General features: G+C 35.1%; 1 protein-coding gene across 1 annotated transcript; it reads left to right on the top strand.

Moving 5' to 3' along the window:
- The first annotated feature begins 9,377 nt into the window (after positions 1 to 9,377).
- Positions 9,378 to 17,406, top strand: LOC138706012 (zinc finger protein 235-like). The gene is made up of 3 exons (XM_069834905.1): positions 9,378 to 9,618; positions 12,060 to 12,221; positions 16,014 to 17,406. Exons 1-3 carry the CDS (start codon positions 9,487 to 9,489, stop codon positions 17,343 to 17,345), a joined length of 1,626 nt encoding a protein of 541 aa, XP_069691006.1. The 5' UTR covers positions 9,378 to 9,486; the 3' UTR covers positions 17,346 to 17,406.
- The last annotated feature ends 1,970 nt before the right edge of the window (positions 17,407 to 19,376 follow it).

Here is a 19,376-nt window from a genome sequence, read left to right on the forward strand (position 1 = left end):
CTTGATATAACCTTGAAATTGAATTCGACACTGAAAAACGAGATGACAAATTGAATTTATTTGAATATTATTTACAATTATCGCTAATGATTTATTATAGTAACAGAACATAACCTTCTGCGACAGTATTGGATTTCCAGCCTGCGTGACGTTTTGCTAGTTGTCTTTCGATTGCATATCCAATAATAATCGAAAACCTGAACTTTAATGAATAGGTGTACTTTAATGACATGCATTAAAGGACTACTACCAGGTGTATAATTACTACATTTCGGCATGGTCGAGCATAAAAATTATTTACATTTTTTCTTCGAAATTCAGTTCACTGTGCATTGATGAAGCGTTTCCCACATAACTAAAAAACTATCCAATATTCTGTGATGAAATTTTTTGTGTGTATTTATGCATGTCATATCTACAATATGATGCAAGATCTCTTCTCTACCTTTGGTAGATTGTCTGATAAAAAATAAATTCATTTTAAAAATGATCAAATATCAGTATTTTCTTCTAACACAAAATAAAAAAATATATATTATTTACTAAGGAATGTAGTTGAAAGAGCATGATATTGCAAACACGAGTTTCAGCAATAAAATAAAAGAGAGAGAACATGAAAAAGTTAACAAGTGCATGAGTTATGAGGAAAACACTTCATCACTGCACAGTGAACTGCCACCATTTTGAATTTTGAAAAAAAAAATATATAAATAATTTTTTTGAATCGTAAAAATATTTGTTTCATATAGCAGAAGTACAGTATTTTACAAGTACCAATTTTCATTATTGTATAAGATACAGTAATGGAGGAAAAAATGTTGAATATTTCCAAAAATTTTACTCATGTAAGCTATACCTAACCCCTTAACTAAATGACCAGCTTTACTTCATATGATATTCATTTTCATAAGAGATCAATCTAAGAATGAATAAAATTAAGTCCAGATTTCGCCTGAATCCCTTTTATGGAATCCAATGGAAATTATTTGCAGGAATCTAAGTATTTGTACCATACACTCTACGAGTGGAGAGAATGTCGGCCTTCAGGCATAGAAGAAGAACATTATAAGAACTTTATTTGCATACGATGAAGCATTACGAACAGAAACGGGAGGTGAGTTCGTACAAAAATGGAAATAATGTATTTCTTTTGTGCATCAGCATTATAAACAGCATTCTTTATCGTTAGTCAAAATCGTGCATAATATGTCACATTATTACCAAAAATGTATTTAAAAATAGGCTTAAGGGCTTTACTAATAGACGGTAGTATATTATGCACACTATTTAAAGGGTGTAATTGATATTTGTTATTGAAGTGTTGTATCAGTGAAGAAGTGTGTTGTGTCAGTGAAGTGTGAAGTGTGTTGTGTCAGTGAAGTGTGTTGTGTAAGTAAAGTGTGTTTCTATCAGTGAAGCTTTATAGTTTATAATGGCAGTGCAAAGTATTTGAACAGTGAAATGTTGAAGTGTTAGTGAAATCAGGATAGTATCAGTGAAATGTGTCGTAGTTCTAGTGCAGTGAGTGAGTTGTCAGCGAAATGACTGTAGTGCTGAAAGGTACTTGTGCAGGTATGAATATATCATACTCGTGGGTTTTAGTTCGAACTTAGAGTTAAGATACAAATTAGATTTACTTTAAATGTTATTTGAAGTGATCGTGCTTCATTTAATTTAGAATGCTCCCTGTTATTTTTATTATTATTATTATTATTATTATTATTATTATTATTATTATTATTATTATTATTATTATTATTAATTTATTATTAATTGTATTTTTTATTAATTGTGTTTATTATTGTCATTATTGAGTGTAATTAGTTACCACTGCCACCGGATATACCCATTTGCAGTGTGAATAAGTACATACATGCATTATTGTACGTGGCTAACGAGAAATACAGGCTTCGGCACGAATCGGAGTCACGTGGTTGTCATGGTCTAGTCATGGCCATCTTGACAATCGCCTAATATAAATATATGTTCAAAATTCTAAAAAAAACAAAGGAATAAGTTATATTAAACCACCGCCATCTTAAATTAAACTCATGTTAAATGTGCATTTATATACAGTACAAGCTTGTTCAATGTTGGCCATGTTATGACTAAGAATGTGACGTCGCGCTGTAGCCTATCTTTCTCGTTAGCCACGATTATTGTACTAGTGTCGTAAAAATATTACCATCCCAACTAAAACGCAATGACTTCTATTATGAAGGCATAACTTGTACCATAAAATTACAAGTTGGAGGGATTTTCTGTGATTTATCCAAAGTATTTGACTGTATAAATCATAAAATCCTGCTAGATAAATTAGATTATTATGGAATTAAAGGTGTTGCACACCAATGGTTTCACTCATATCTCATAGATAGGAAACAGAAAGTTGAAATCAATAAAACTATGAAATCTGCATCGACATGGGGAACTATTAATAATGGAATTCCTCAAGGATCAATATTAGGTCCCCTACTTTTTCTAGTGTTTATAAATGATCTTGCCCCCTAATAAAAGATGTAGGTCATCCCATATTATTTGCAGATGACACAAGTATAGTAATTACAGCCAATAACTCCAACACATTCCAATCTTCAACAGAGAAAATTCTCTTCAAAATATGTGACTGGTTCTCAGTCAATAAATTAGTATTAAATTGTAACGAAACTAACATAATTCAATTTAAATCTTGTCCAAATCCAACGTCGCAAATTTCTAGCGCAATAATTAATAATAGATCCCTATTATAAACAACAACAACCAAATTTCTTGGCTTAAAAATCGATAATGTGTTAAATTGGAAAAATCATATTAAAGAAATTACCCCCAAACTAAATTCAGCTTGTTCTGCTATTAGATCTATGCAAAAGATAGTAAATATCAATACCTCAAAAACAATATACTTTGCATACTTCCACTCGGTAATGAGTTTTGGAATAATATTCTGGGGAAATTCCACAGATAGTAACAATATATTTCTATTACAAAAAAGAGTAATTAGAATAATAGTAGGTGCCAAATGTAGGGAATCGTGTAGGACTATTTAAAAAAACTACAAATAATGTCCATGGCTTGTCAGTATATCTTTTCATTAATAATCTTCCTCGTATGTAATCGTGAAAACTTTGTAACTAATTCAACAGTTTATAGCATAAATACACGTCAAAAATGACTTTCATACTCCATCGGCAAGTCTATCGTGCTATCAAAAAGGAGTGCGTTATATGGCAGTAAAAATTTTTAATAGCCTCCCTATCGATATAAAAATGAAACTCAAAAACATAAAATTATTTAGGGCCAAATTAAAGAAGTACCTAATTTCTCACGCCTTCTATTCTGTAGGTGAATTCATGACATTCAATAACACTTCATGAAATTTATACTAAAACTTTGTGTTGTAATAGTAGACTATATTGTAAATCTCGTCTGTATACTGTATACAGATAATATAATGGGGAAATAATATAATATGGGGAAACTAGTAGTAAAATATTATGCAATTTACTCAATAAATGACGTAATATGCACTGAATAAATTATGACACCGCACCTAATAGCTTTGAACTTTCAATACGCTCTCCAGTGAAATCTTGTCCGTGTGGCTTAGGACTGTATCATTCTCATCCCTAGAATTGTGTTATAATACTGTCGCACAAAACAAAATAACGTTTGAAACACGTTTATAATATTATACAGTTATTGCATTCGTCAAAATCGACTCGTGCCATAACGTGAACTTGTTTCGTAATATATTATTTTGATAGTTAGACTGTAAAGCGGTTGCTTTAGAGGCAGTAAAATGAAATATTATAGAAATGAATCCTATAAAGCCCTCATGACAACATTTTACGGATTGAATTTGTTATAAACACGGATACACGTTAACTTATTCAATTGGCCGCATTTATAAAATTTATACCTACCGGAAATACAATAAGTAGAAGATCATGGCACGCTAATATGAATAAATATTGACAAGATTAACTTTTAATTTAATACTAGTTTTAGAAACAACGTTACGGACTGAGTATCAAACAATATGTTTGTGACAAGTACATGAAACCTTCAGCGGCCTCCTGTGATATTACTCACTCGGCTTACGCCTCGTCCATAAACATCAATACTTGTCCGCTGAAGATACGTTTGACGTACTAGTTACATAAATAACTATTAAAGAAGAGTACACGATAAAAAAAAAAGTAATCAGATACAAAATATTTAACTAAACTCCTTGTGTTGATTATATCGGCTACATCGAAAGTTTTCATGTAATTATAATAATGTCCAGGGGCAGATATTTATGGAGATTAATTTTATCATTTGCAGGGGCGAATGCTAGTCACGAAACTTAGGCTTGCTCTTTTATTCATAGGGGAAGATGGGAGGATATAATAATTCATAATTAATACAAATAATCAGACACACATAAATAATTTATTTTATAATTATGAAATTATTATGAGTCACGGATCATATTCGCATATCAGACGTAGACATTCTATATAATATAACAAACATAGCCAACAAAACAGTTTATTTAGTTTTTTTCGACCCTGTCAACCAATGCATATTGTTGTATTGAGCTGCACTGAACGAGCGCACATATTCTCTATGTCTGTCTTCTCTTGAATAGTCCTTCGGGAAAATGGATTTAATAATAAGCTTTCAATAACACACAATTCCGAACTCATTGCAATACTTCACATTAAATTTTAAGAATTAATAGGCCTAATACATGCAGCAGCTAACATATGCATTCCGCTCATACAATTACATTGTACTCGAAAATTATAGCACATTCCCGCTGTCAATACTGCTCTGTGTAACGTTAAACAGTCCTTGGTGTAGCTCTCGGACCAGAGCTTCAAACAACACATAACAGAAGCATGTGCGCCTAGGACGGACTGAGGAAGACATTTGCGCGCTCATCATATTCTCGCTATTTCTACGTCTTTCCTGTAGCTCCGGGAAACGAGCAAGCGTTGCGATACTTGCGGTGTGCAACCTGCGGATGGTATTACGCCTATACAATATTCCAAAAATCAAAATAAATTTTAATGTACGTAATCCCATTTTGGAAATACACATTCTACGAAAATATTGGGCTTACGCAGCAAGCATAGCATGCCCTGAGAAATCGCCCCTGATCATTTGTGTTTTTTAGTAACGGTGTCGGCGGAGATTGTTGGAGATTTGATTTCTACTCTTGGCGGAGATTAATGGAAATTTTGGAAAAAAAATTAGGCCTATTATTTTTGAATTGGAGTATTAACTTGGTATGAATATTACTTTCCAAATAATTAACATTAACTGGCCACCCTACCTCATTACCTCCTGGCCTAGTTGCCTCATAAGTGGTGCTTTTTTGGTATCACTTGTGAGGTTCAGATTTGTCTTCGGACAGTTGACTAAACAACAACAACAACAAAGGTTCGTTGGATTCTGGTAAAGATGCGATATGGCCAATAGACAATATTTGTTGGATTGAGACTGTATTGAACACACATTCATTAAAAACGAAAATACTTGCAGCCCTCAAATGAACACTTTCAAATTATAAGCGAAATGTTGAATTCTACGTCTTTTGAGTTCACTAATGTAATCAGAACACTTGGAATACCATGTAATGTAGTCTATTTGGATATAACAAATTCAAGTGAAAAAAAATCTAAAAAAAACCTCAGAATATGAAATTCGCTATAAAATGACGCAATAATAATAATTCGCGAATGTGTTCATATTTCGCTATTAGAACTCTATTTCGCGATTTGTCGCGATTGTTTTAACCTCATATTATTAATCAGAGTCACTTAATTCGTAAAGATGAATAAAAATCTATTGTATATCTATTATGTCGTGATTTCCGCGATCACCATAAATATCAGCACTGATAATGTCATAGGCCTATAGTCTAAGTAAAGATATCTTCACACTGAATAACGTGAGGACAAATTAGAAGTATACTTGAAAACGAACTACAAAGACAGCATGATTGAAATTAATTGTAAAATCATGGCGAATGAAAGTGAATGCTTGATAATAAAATGTGAAGTTGAAAAGAATGGACAGAAGTCTTAAAATAAAGATTTAAGAGCGTTAAATATACGTTTGGATCAGATTAAAAATAAAGTGATAAGAAAGTAACTAGTAATTAAATTAATTAATAAAGAAATACGAAAAAAAACAATGAAAATTTGTTTTTATCTAGAGAGGGTGGACAATGATCGCCTACGAATAGCGATATGAAAATATCACTCAATAAAAGTGAACTGTTTAAGAAGTCAGACCGGAATAAACAGAAGAGTTTACGTCAAGTAAATTATACATTTACAGTTTATGTTAGTAGTAGTTATTAGTCAGTTGAAAGTCTGCAGAATATGATGAAAATAAAATTGTGTCGTAAAATGATAAATGAGTTGTGGATAAAATGTTGAGCATGGGAACAGACTTCACATGAACGGTTACTTCGGAATGAATTTTTAAATAGGGCAGAGGTTGGTAATAATTTGATAGTTATTTTTGAGAATTTATTACAATTTTACTGAGCGAGAGGAAGATCGGTTTTTTGCGTAAACGTATTAAGGGTTTGTTCGTGGACAAGTTTCTGCACAAAACGGTCCTTCTCTCGCCCAGAAAAATTGTAATAAATTTTCAAAAAGAACTATCATAATATTACTCGTATCACAATATTGCCAACCTTTATTCTACGCCTATAATATATAGAAATGAAATTTATTAGATTAACTGCACGTTATAACATACATTGCTGGACAGGAAACGTAATGCATATAACAATAATAAAATAAGCATACAATTCTGCAAGAAACCTTCATTTGTCTGTCACTTTAAAATGGCAGTCAATGAAGGTTTTTTTTTGCATAATTATTTGCTTGTTTATATTGACTTGTCGGTTCAGTACGTTCTCTAAGGAATTAAAAAAATTAAAAGAAAAGATGAAAATTACAAACATCAACGACACGTTATAAATGCTGAGAATAAAAATGAAAGACCGAAGCCCCACGTTCTTTTTATTGGAGAATTAAATTATTTGCATGTATTCTTCAGTTGTGATTTTACGTAAATGTAGCTAACACGACTTTAAATATGCCTTGCTCACGGCAATGAAACGGTTAATAAATCAATACTCAGACCAAAATGTTTTGATAGCGTATGATGCTTCCATTCTCTTCACCATTCAACGAGTAGCCTTATGTCACAATAAAAATTCTTTATTTATACTGGCAGAGTTAAGGCCATAGGGCCTTTTCTTACATATTTTACAAGATTATAGACCTATAGGCCTATATACTATATACCAGTATATGTGTGGTGTCATAGATAATTTATTTCCATTCTTAAACAATTAGAATAAACAGGAATGTGTGGAAGAGAAAATATGAAGCAAGTAGCTGAGCAGTGAGATTACTGGTTCAAGATCTTTAAAGGACTTTAAACAATTCTATATTGTAGAGTTTTAAATAATGAAGAAAATCTCGAAAAATAAGCTAAAAAGCACCCAATATACAAGAAATTTCCATAAAAATCAATATTTTTAACCCCTAAATTCTTGCACAAAGCCAAAAAACTACTCAAATATAAGAATAAAATATAATTGTATTAATTATTAAATAAATCTAATTTAATTAGCAAGTCTTTTCTCTTCTTAATATCCCCGAATGAAGACGGATTTTTTTACTGTACTGTACAGTACGTCGAATATTATTAAAATTACCTAACTTAATTTACTAATACATAATAAAATCTGGGGAAAATTTAATGTTTAAACTCTAGATCATTAGACTGAAAGGGGAACTTTACCATTATGAAACTGCAAATGATATCGAGAAGACGATAAGATAAACGTTACCAAAATACCAAACAGAATGTTCCTTACTGCAGAAAGATAGCGTTAGTCGCTACGTCATATCAAGATATATTTATCTTAAGAAAAGTTGCTATGATAGATCTTTTCATAGTCTCAACTAAAATTGAGGGAAATTTAAATGGAAATATAAATAAATTGGTAGTTTCCAAGTACCCGATACTCGTTACATAGATCGTTTTTGTGATTATACAGTGGCTCCTTTCTGAAAAGAATTTTAATTGTTTGTTTCTAGATGTGATTCTAGTCATTTTGTAATATATTTTTGGTACAGGGAAAATATGCATCTTTTATGATTATACAATAATGGCCGACTTAACAGCTTACGTACCGGGTACTAGAAACTTCCAATAAAATTTAAAGTATACTTTAAAATATGTTGTAATATTTTTGTACAACCATTAATATTAGTATATTATTATTAATTATTATTATTATTATTATTATTATTATTATTATTATTATTATTAGTAGTAGTAGTAGTAGTAGTAGTAGTAGCAACGGCCGGGTAGCTCAGTTGGTAGAGCTGGCTACGCACTGGAAGGTCCGGGGTTCGATCCCAGGTGGTGACAGGATTTTTTCTCGTTGCCAAACTTTCAAAACGGCCCCGAAGTTCACTCAGCCTCCTATAAAATTGAGGACCAGGTCTTTCCCGGGGGTAAAAGGCGGTCAGAGCGTGGTGCCGACCAAACCACCACAGCCTAGCATATACAGTTACCAAGTTTGTGTTGTGAGGGTGCTAGGAATAATAGACTGTGCAATAGACTTCGCATTGTCTGTAATGAGGCGATATTAGCGACCCTAGTGGTTAGCAACTATCTATGGATGCATATTTACTAAGTATTGAGCTTCGTGACTGTATATATTAGACTGTGACACCACCTCATTCTATACTTGTTTTTTTGAAAGATGGGACATGACAGTTAAGCGGCCGAGCTTGGAACTACAGTACCATGTTGCCAAAATGGACTACCAGCTGCCAGCTGATGGAAGCTAGCAATTTTCGTTAAGATGGCTGACGTTAAAATATTCATTGACAATTGACGCGAAGGTAAGAAAACAATACAAAAATCGACAGAGAATCAAAGACGAAATGTACCAATGCTAACATTGTGTGCACAATAAATGTTTCCAAGAGAGCTATTAAACACTCGCCATGTGGGACCTGTAAGTTTGGCAACTCAACCGTTGTTACCATAGCAACAGGCCTACCACGCTATGTGATATTCAGTTGTTTTTCCGATCGCAACGCTCCTGTCATGTCCCATCTTTCAAAAAGCAAGTATAGTGCGGGGAGGTCATAGAAAGCATTTTATGTTCGAAGGGGCTCTACCTCCATGCCCCCCAAGTGCCTTCATGGCATGTTACGGGGATACATTTACCTTTTATTGTTCTAAGCAACTATTTGTACTATCTATGGTAATTGGGGCTTTGCCCAGTTATAGACACATAAGAAAAATCGGGCAATTTCAAGATTGTTCATGGGTAGTTTTATTATAAATCTTTGGCAACACTGGTTTTCGTTGTGAAGGACAGAGAAGGGATCTTTTCTCGCATAAGATGTTTTGAAGTTTAAGAGATGATTTGAACTTTAATTTAGCAAAATGCTTCTTAATATTCCGAAGTTATGCCGTCTGTGTTTGCTTCAAGACAGGACGATGTCCTCTTTATTTAGTAATGAGGAAAACTGTAATCCTACTATAGCTGATCGAATCATTGCTTGTGTGCAAATTGAGGTTAGTGTTATGGAAGAACACATTTGTTAATTTTGTGCGGAATTTGTACCAGCTTGGCGACAGAAGGAAAAGTATGCATAATTGTGATTTGGTTGCATCGTTCATCAAAATGAATCAATTACATTTGGCTATACGCTATAAATTTACTTTGTAAATGACGTACTATTTAATGCTCTGTTCTAATGTAGCTGGACCTACTCTAAATTCGGGATTTAACGTGACTGAGAGGGGGTGCATGACCATCGTGATTAAATTTGTGGGGGAAGCTTACGATGTGATTTAACGTTGTTGATTGAGAACCGCATTGAAATGAGTAGTAATAGAAACTTTACCTGACTTTGCCCCAAAGTGATTTAACTTCATCTGAACTTCTCACTTCAATAGTGGATCATCCAAAACTACGCATAAAGATAAATCTGCTCTTTTTAGTATTTTAAGATAATTGTTGGCAGTGAGGTAACCGTGGTGTATACTAAAGTTTTCCCGTAAATAAATACGCAGATGACCTTCATTTTACCAAATTATCAATTGATAAAATTTGGACTTTAGTACATTAGCCGCCACCAGTAGGACATTTTGCTGCTTCATGTAGAGAAAGAAAATAAAATATAAAAGAATGACTACATTCCTAAGTAATGCCTTTTTCTTTGTAGTTCTAGCAGAAATGGCGAAATAATAATAATAATAATAATAATAATAATAATAATAGCACCGGTAGTAATATATTTCCTTCTGACCATATATACTCACCCAATGACGCAATACAAAATCTTAACGAGGACCTTGAATCGATATCTGCATGGGCCAGAAAGTTTGGTTTGACTCTCAATGCAAGAAAACCACAAGCAATCCTAGTGGAACATCAACGTCTATTATGCAATATTACTCCTGCTCTTCCAGTCAAGTTAAACGACACAATAATCCCTTTTGCTTCCTGTGTTAAACACCTTGGAGTTTACTTTGATAAGCATTTAAACTGGAATAACCGAGTAACCCATACTACCAAAAAAGTGCTTTCCGTACTAAATTCCTTAAACAGCATTCGAAAATTCCTTCTTCGATCACTCAAGAAAATACTAGTGGAAACACTAGTAATGCCCCACTTCGATTATTGTGATTTTCTACTGACTGACCTCAGTGTCAACCAGTCACAAAAATTACAACATGTTCATAATTCTTGTGTTCGCTTCGTCTGCGATGTCCGTCACGCTGACCACATTACCCCATCCTTCCAAACTCTAAACTGGCTACGGCTTAACGAATGTAGAAATTTTCATTCTCTTGTTCTCCTTTTCCAAGTCCTTCACACTTCTACACCTACCTACCTTGCCTCCCGTTTCAGTTACCTGTCATCATATCATAATCTCTTCACACGCACGCAAAATAGCCTCATACTAGTCATACCAACACATAAGACATCATATTCATCATCATACACAATCTCGCTCTCGCGCTTGTGGAATACCCTACCCAGTGACATCAGAGACTGTCGGAATTTAATAGCGTTCAAAAGCAAGCTTATTAAGCATTTTCTTACTGCGTAGAGTAGGTTTAATTTGTACTTAATAAAAGAAATGCTTCTCTCTTCTTAACTTTTACAATAAACTGTCTAGCCTTTATTAATCAGTTAATCTTTTAGTACTTTGATTTTTATTGTATTTGTAAATTTAATATCAATTGTAATTATAATTGTTATTGTATTCTTAATATTGTAGTTTTAATCCCGTGGTAGAGGGGAAGAGAAGGCGTGATGGCCTTATCTCTACCAGGTTAAATAAATAAATAAATAAGTAAATATTCATGCGCATAATAATGTAATCCGAAAAGAGCAAATGCACATGCACCCACATGGTAGTGGGCAACTGTGAATTCTTCTTGGTCCTTGCTAGTGTAATTCCACATTTTTAGAATGACTTAATATTTAGTTACGTTTGTAGATGTGTACAGCTTAAGATGTTACAATATTTGATGAAACATTAATGAGGTTAAGCACTATCGCGACACACTAGAAATGTTATGAACTGAAGCATTGCTACCTGTCACAGACCTTGAAGCTGTTACAGGTCTCGATGTGTGAACTCTAGCTAATCCCTCATCAAACAATCTCTATCGTTGTCACAAACCTCACCGTAATGCTGTTAGAAGTAAAGTGGTGCTTGCCGGTATTCAAATTTGGCCCAATAGTTAATACTTCATCTGAATCTGTAAGTAATAGGTCTATGTGTAATTTATGTTTGCGGACTAAGAAATGTTGGTACATGTCGGCAAACTACAATAAGACATATTGGTTTGTTAGTATAACAGAAATATTTTAGGCTGTTTTGATTTTATGGCACATTTTTGCAGATGTAACATCTCTGTCGTGCCGATTAGTGGTCGTAAAGGAATACGAACAAATATTACTTTAAACGTTACAAAGCTTGATGTATCTCTTTTTACAGATATATGAAGGAGATGAATTACCTCAACAGATATGTCACAAATGTCTCTGTAAAATTAATAAATGGTACAAATTCAGAGAACTGTGCAAGAAAACTAACATATTTCTACATCAATATGTTAGTAGAGCTAGAGTTCAACAGGTTGCAGGCAAAGTAACTCAGGTAATGATGTGTGATACAGTATAGAAATATAATTGGCTTCATAGAATTCATATGCCTGATTTCTGTCTTACCATAATATTTACCTCTATAGTTTAATATGTATGTTGCGTCGTGGTTAAAGGCATAATTCCTAGCACTCACGTTATGCAACGCACGCTGGTTCGAATCCTCATGGGGAAAGAATTTTCTCATGAAGTTTCGGCCAGTGTATGGGACCGGTGCTCACCCAGCATCGTGATGAATTTGGGGAGCTATGATAGGTAGCGAAATCTGGTTTGTTAACCAGCTGGGAGGATCATTGTGCTGATCATGCTGATAACATGATTGGATGATCATTCACCTGTGCTGAGGCATATAGACAAAGCCAGCAGCCAGCTGGTCGCCTTGGCCCTTCATGGGTTATTTGTGTCACGGATTATTAATAACTTAATTATGTTTATTTTCTTAGGTGAAGATATCATTTGCACATCAACAGTCCTTCTCTTTAAACTGTTATGTCCAGCAGGTCTCATTAGGTGTTCTTCCCATACAACAAATTTCACTGGTGATATAGCATTCTTATACAGCTGTAGTGATTGTTATATAAGTTATTAATGATTATATCCCTCATGGGGGAAGAAATTTTCTCATGAAATTTCGGCCAGTGTATGGGACTGGTGTCCACCCAGCATCGTGATGCACTTGGGGAGCTACGATAGGTAGCGAAATCCGGTTGCGAATACCAGCTATAACAGCTGGGGGGGATCATCGTGCTAACCAAACGATACCTCCATTCCACCTCTGCTTCGGCATGTGGGCGTGAGACCAGCAGCCGGCTGGTCAGTCTAGGCCCTTCACAGGCTGTAGCACCACAGATTATTATTGTTAATGATTATATCATTAAACATTAAATTCAAATGTTTAAGATGGACAAGGCATGTAGCATGTATGGGCGAATTCAGAAATGCATATAGAGTGTTGGTTAGGAGGCCGGAGGGAAAAAGACCTTTCGGGAGGCCAAAACAAAGATGGAAGGATAATATTAAAATGGATTTGAGGAAGATGGGGTATGATGGTAGGGACTGGATTAATCTTTCTCAAGATAAGGACTGATAGTGGGCTTATGTGAGGGCTGCATTGAACTTTCACGACCTGGTTGGCGAGTTGGTATAGCGCTGGCCTTCTATGCCTAAGGTCGCGGGTTCGATCCTGGCCAGGTCGATGGCATTTAAGTTTGCTTAAATGCGACAGGCTCATGTCAGTAGATTTACTGGCATGTAAAAGAACTCCGTGGAAGAAAATTCCGGCACATCTGGCGACGCTGATATAACCTCTGCAGTTGCGAGCGTCGTTAAATAAAACATAACATTTTTTAACCTTCAAATTCTCTGAAAGCCCTTTTTAAGTAAGTGAGTAATGATTATATCATTACTGTCATCTCCATCATTATGACGTGGAAGAGAAAACTATGATCAATTCAAAATGTGAAATAGCATTATTAATTTTATTCCATAATGAAACTTTTACATGTTGTTACATAATTCCTGAAAACATGCAACAATTTTTGTTCACTCCCCATCTTCAATTGCTTGCCACTCCCAATGTTACAGAATTGGATTTACACATATAACGAGTGAAATATGGAAGTAAACATGAACTTTTTAAAACTGTATTAAGAAATTAGCTAGCTTGTATGGTTTGAGAGTTTTGGTACAATTTAATAAACGTTTGTTATATTGAAAAGAAGACTGTTAATGTAGTCTACTGTGACATCTTCTACAAATAAGATATGTCAACATGAAACAAGAATGTCGAGTACATGCATTAGGGTAAGTTTATGCTGCAGCCTTGCTGTTGGCACATGGATGTATGGCTATGATGAAACAAACCCAGTGATCTTTATTGGTGCATTTATCCTGCAGCAACGGTGCTCACCCTGCTGCTCGCTGGTATCCTCACCACGATGATGTTCACAAACATTTTTGATTTTCGAACCTGGACCATCGCCAGGCATCCTGAAACTTGCACTGTGATTGGTTCTTTCAAGGAGCCTTTCTCAACTCACTGTTTACTACACTACTCATTCCCTGTATCGTAGCTGAGAGAGACAAGTTTCTATTTGACATTTTTTATGAAAATTTTTTTTTATAGAAATGGATTACACTTTTCATGTTACTTTTTAACACTTAGCATAGTAATATTCTTGTTATTTTTGCTCCAATTAATATTTTGCCAAGGTTCTATTTGAATATTCACAAGTTATTTGAGAAAGAAAGCTTCCATTTCAGCCTTTCTTTCATAGGTACGGTGCACAACAATACAAATTTTAATGTTTTTTTATTTATTTTATTGGGTTATTTTACGACGCTGTATCAACATCTCTGGTTATTTAGCATCTGAATGAGATGAAGATGATAATGCCAGTGACCAGAGTCCGGGGTCCAGCACCGAAAGTTACCCAGCATTTGCTCGTATTGGGTTGAGGGAAAACTCCGGAAAAAACCTCAACCAGGTAACTTGCCCCGACTGGGATTCGAACCCGGGAATTTTAATGTTTGCTTTAGGTGCATTTGATTACCATTACATAGCACCTGAAGCCTTGTCCTCGCCATTCCATGCATTAAAAGTATTACACCAATAAGTTATTGTTATTTACACTGTATCTGCCCTGAAAGATCATACATTGACCACACGATGCACTGGCATTACACTACACATTTTGCATTGGGAGGTTATGCATTTCTCATATAAATTGTACCTGCATTGATCTTAAGAAATGTTCTTAAAGTTTTGACAAGAATATTGGAAACCAAATACTGTCTGATTACTGTTGTACTCATAAGACATCTGATTGAAACAGTCATTGAGGGCATAGATTTAGAAACAATTATTTTTGCCTCTCTGAAATTCATCTCAACTATTTTTATAACCTCTCTGTGACTTATCGTATAATTAAATACCAAAACTCTCAAACCATACAAGCTAGCTAATTTCTTAATACAGTTTTAAAAAGTTCATGTTTACTTCCATATTTCACTTGTTATATGTGTAAATCCAAGATATCCCGCCTAGGACTCGTATTACAAAATGCGCACTGGAGGAATAAATTTTCTCATTAAATTTCGGCCAGTGTATGGGACCAGTGCCCACCCAGCATCGTGATGCACTTGGTAGTGAAATCCGGTTGTGAATACCAGCTGTAACGGCTGGGGGGGATCATCATGCTAACCACACGATACCTCCATTCTGGTTGGATGATCGTCCACCTCTGCTTCAGCATGTGGGCGTGAGGCCAGCAGCCGGGTGGTGGGTCTAGGCCCTTCACGGGCTGTGGCGCCATGGATTATTGTTGCAAAATAGACATAGGAATAAGGGATACATTTATGGCACTGCTATAAATCAATAATAAATCATTATCACTGTCATCAGATGACGAGGTCATCGCGAAAGTCTCCTCTATACTAAACAACAGTGATGTGCTCGTTTGTCAGCAGCGAGGCTGCAGCATAAACGTACCCTTAGTCTACTGTGGCATCATCTCCAGATAAGATATTATGTCAGCATGGAACAAGCATGTCCCGTACATGCTGGAATATACTGTGATATTTAATACAATTCAAAACATACATGTACAAATACATAATGTTATTCAATGGTAACTTGGGAACCAATGTTCCCCTGTTTACATTTTCATAAATTTAGAATATGATCTTATTTTGCTTGAAACAGTAATTTGTTGGCCTAGTAATGTTTTCTAACTCATGAGATTTATGCCAAGCTGCCCTGAATTTAATGCACATACTCTAATTTCAGGTATGCAGTATCAAATCAGAATTAATATCAAAACCCACACCTGACATCATGCTTCTATCAATATCTTCTGAATTATGCAGAACAGCTAAAGACTCAAAGATCATTGAAGATGAACTCCAACACAAGGAAGAAAGCAGTTCAAGTCTTGATAGTGAAGACAATCATCTTCAAGAACATCAAAACAACCATGATAGTGAACATTATTTTGGAACTTTAGCTGAAGTGCTCTTAGAAAATAATGATCCTCCACGCACATGGAAACCTGCAGCATTTAATAATAAGGAATATGATGATATAAATAATGAAAACAAGGTGCGAGAAAGTGGAGAAACAGCTAGTTATAAATGCTGCAAGGGTAGACATCCATGTGTAGTGTTTCATCCAGAGGACAGACACAAAGTTGCGTCCACAGATTCTGAAGCTTTTGTCAATGAAAGTATATTACTATCAGGCAATGATTCTCAAAATATTTCTAGTAGTGATGTGATGAATTGTCAACAGAAAATACACAACCTCAATTCAGATCATGACAAGACTTCTGGTCAGCAACATGACAGCAATGAAGTTCACTCAACAAATCAGACTTACACGTGTCATAAGTGCGGCAATACTTATGTAATAGATTTGACTCTCTCGTTCCATGTGTGTCACTCTTCTAGTACAAAGTGTTACTTGTGCAATGTATGTGGAAGTGAATTCACAACTATTAAAGCTATGAGGTGTCATGCTGCATACCATACTGGAAAATACCAGTGCAACACTTGCGGTAATTATTTTTCTGCAGAAATACATCGAGATGTACACATGCGTAAACACACTGGCGAGAAACCGCATGTTTGTACCATCTGTAGCAAGACATTCATGTACAGTAACAGTTTAATGTATCATTTGAATATTCATAGTGGTGAAAATTCTTTCATATGTGACATTTGTGGCCACAGATCTTTTTCCAAAGGGAACTTTCAACGGCATAAGGCATCTCATACAAAAGTTAAACCACATATGTGTGAGATTTGCGGCAAAGCATTCACAGTCAATGTGGACCTGAAGCGACACAGACTCACCCATAGTAACGATAAGAACTTCACTTGTGATGTCTGCGGTAAACGATTTAAGACATCAGCCATTCTTAGTAACCATCAGCGGTTGCATACTGGGGAACGACCATTCAGTTGTGATGTTTGTGGGAAGAAGTTTGCTAGAAATGATGGACTGAAGGAACATAGACTAACTCACACAGGAGAAAAACGGCATTCCTGCCTCCTGTGTGGTAAGCAGTTCGCATGGTCTAAAGGACTCAAGAAACATAAATGTGAACCTTTAAATTTGTAATACTCCTGGTGAATGAAATATATTTTATACAAAAAAGAAATTAAGAGATTTTGAACTTTATTATGCTTGCAATGTTTCCATTTATGTCTAATTAATCATTTTATTGAATTTGAATAGTTTCTGAGTGCTTGTAAGTAGGGAAATGTTTTAGTTTGTGTAGAAGTAAATCCCGAAAAGACTCTCATGATCGGAATATTGTACGAAATGGAAATATAAAGATTGGAAATTTTCCCTTTGAAAAGGTGGAAAAGTTCAAATATCTTGGAGCAACAGTAACAAATATAAATGATACTTGGGAGGAAATTAAATGCAGAATAAATATGGAAAATATCTGTTATTATTCGGTTGAAAAGCTTTTGTCATCCAGTCTGTTCTTAAAAAAGATGAAAGAATTTATAAAACAGTTATATTACCGGTTCTGTATGGTTGTGAAACTTGGATTCTCACTTTGAGAGAGGAACAGAGGTTAAAAGTGTTTGGGAATATGGTGCTTAAGAAAACATTTGGGGCTAAGAGGGATGAAATTACAGGAGAATGGAGAAAGTTACACAATGCACAACTGCACGCATTGTGTTCTTCACCTGACATAATTAGGAACATAAAATCTAGACGTTTGAGATGGGCAGGGCATGTAGCACATGGGCGAATCCACAAATGCATATAGAGTGTTAGTTGGGAGGCCTGAGGGAAAAAACCTCTGAGGAAGTTGAAACGTAGATGGGAAGATAATATTAAAATGAATTTGAGGGAGGTGGGACATGATGTTTTAATCTTGCTCAGTAGAAGGACAGATGGTGGGCTTATGTGAGGGCAGCAATAAATCTCCAGGTTATCTAAATAAGTAATCTTTTTATTGAAACTGAATAGTTCCTGAGTGCTTGTAAGTAGGAAAATACATATTCTAGTATGTGTAATAAGTAATTGCTTGAAAAAAACACTCTCTCACACACGCACACACACACACACACACACACACACACACACACATATATATATATATATATATATATATATATATATATATAAAGTAACTTGAACCCCCGTGGATGTGTGGTCATTCGTTGTTAGTGGTAGTGCTATGCACTGTGGACTTACTACTGGGCTGATGGTAGCTTGTGGGACTGGGGTTGAGGGACCATGGTGGGGATCATGTAGAGGAGTTTGGAGGGTTCCTTAGGGCAGGCACACCTTTCCATTCCGGGTATTACAGTGGGTCCATCCGAGCTGCCTGCGTGCGAGGACTGTCCTTTCTGTGACTTCCCCTAAAGGGGAAATAATATATAGAAATTGCAAGTATGCTTGTCTGACATAAAATATATACTTTATATGTTGTCATACTGTGCAATTCTATATATAATATTGCAAGTAGAATTTAGATATATTTTTTTCACGTATTATTTTAGTTATCTCAGGATTTCTTTGAAAATCAAGCAATACAGGAATCTCAGAAGAATGTTTTGTTATAAGAAATTCTTTGAAATTCCACATTATTGCTTGAAGTCAAAATTATTATTAATTTGAAATTTGTACTTCAAGCCTCTTTATTATAGGCCTATCCCAGAGGTTGTCAGCACACTGCACTCTCGGGCTAGCGTCTCTTACCCGCAGATCTCTTACAGCACCAGCATGCAACCGTGGCTGCTGGCAGGTTTACTGTCTTCCTATCCCTTCTGCATGATGGAGCATCATTCCTTGCACCACTTGCACTCTACCCATTTCAGCGAGTGCTGACGACCATTGGCCTATCCTGTCAACACAGTTTGTTGCTTCACATATTTTCTTAAAGAAAAAATAATATTTTGGTGTCAGATGTAAAATCTGTGGTGTCATGCATATGTCTTCATTACTGTATAGTTTGTGTAATGTAGAAGTTAAAATATTTATTTTCTCTTAGAAGTTCTGGCAGTTGCTTCGGATAACAGCAGGGGTTATATTGTATGTCTTCAATTAAAAAAATGTATGTATGAAGAGTATGCAGGAAAAAATATGGTCATATTGCTATTAACCCATAGGATCGTTAATGACTCATTC

Source organism: Periplaneta americana, chromosome 1 (assembly GCF_040183065.1).
Source record: "Periplaneta americana isolate PAMFEO1 chromosome 1, P.americana_PAMFEO1_priV1, whole genome shotgun sequence".
Taxonomy (NCBI): domain Eukaryota; kingdom Metazoa; phylum Arthropoda; class Insecta; order Blattodea; family Blattidae; genus Periplaneta; species Periplaneta americana.

Coding starts and splice junctions, on each gene's coding strand:
- LOC138706012 (XM_069834905.1), top strand. CDS start 9,487: ATGCTTCTTAATATTCCGAAGTTATGCCGTCTGTGTTTGCTTCAAGAC. Junction 9,619..12,059: donor TTGCTTGTGTGCAAATTGAG/GTTAGTGTTATG, acceptor CTCTTTTTACAG/ATATATGAAGGAGATGAATT. Junction 12,222..16,013: donor TTGCAGGCAAAGTAACTCAG/GTAATGATGTGT, acceptor CTCTAATTTCAG/GTATGCAGTATCAAATCAGA.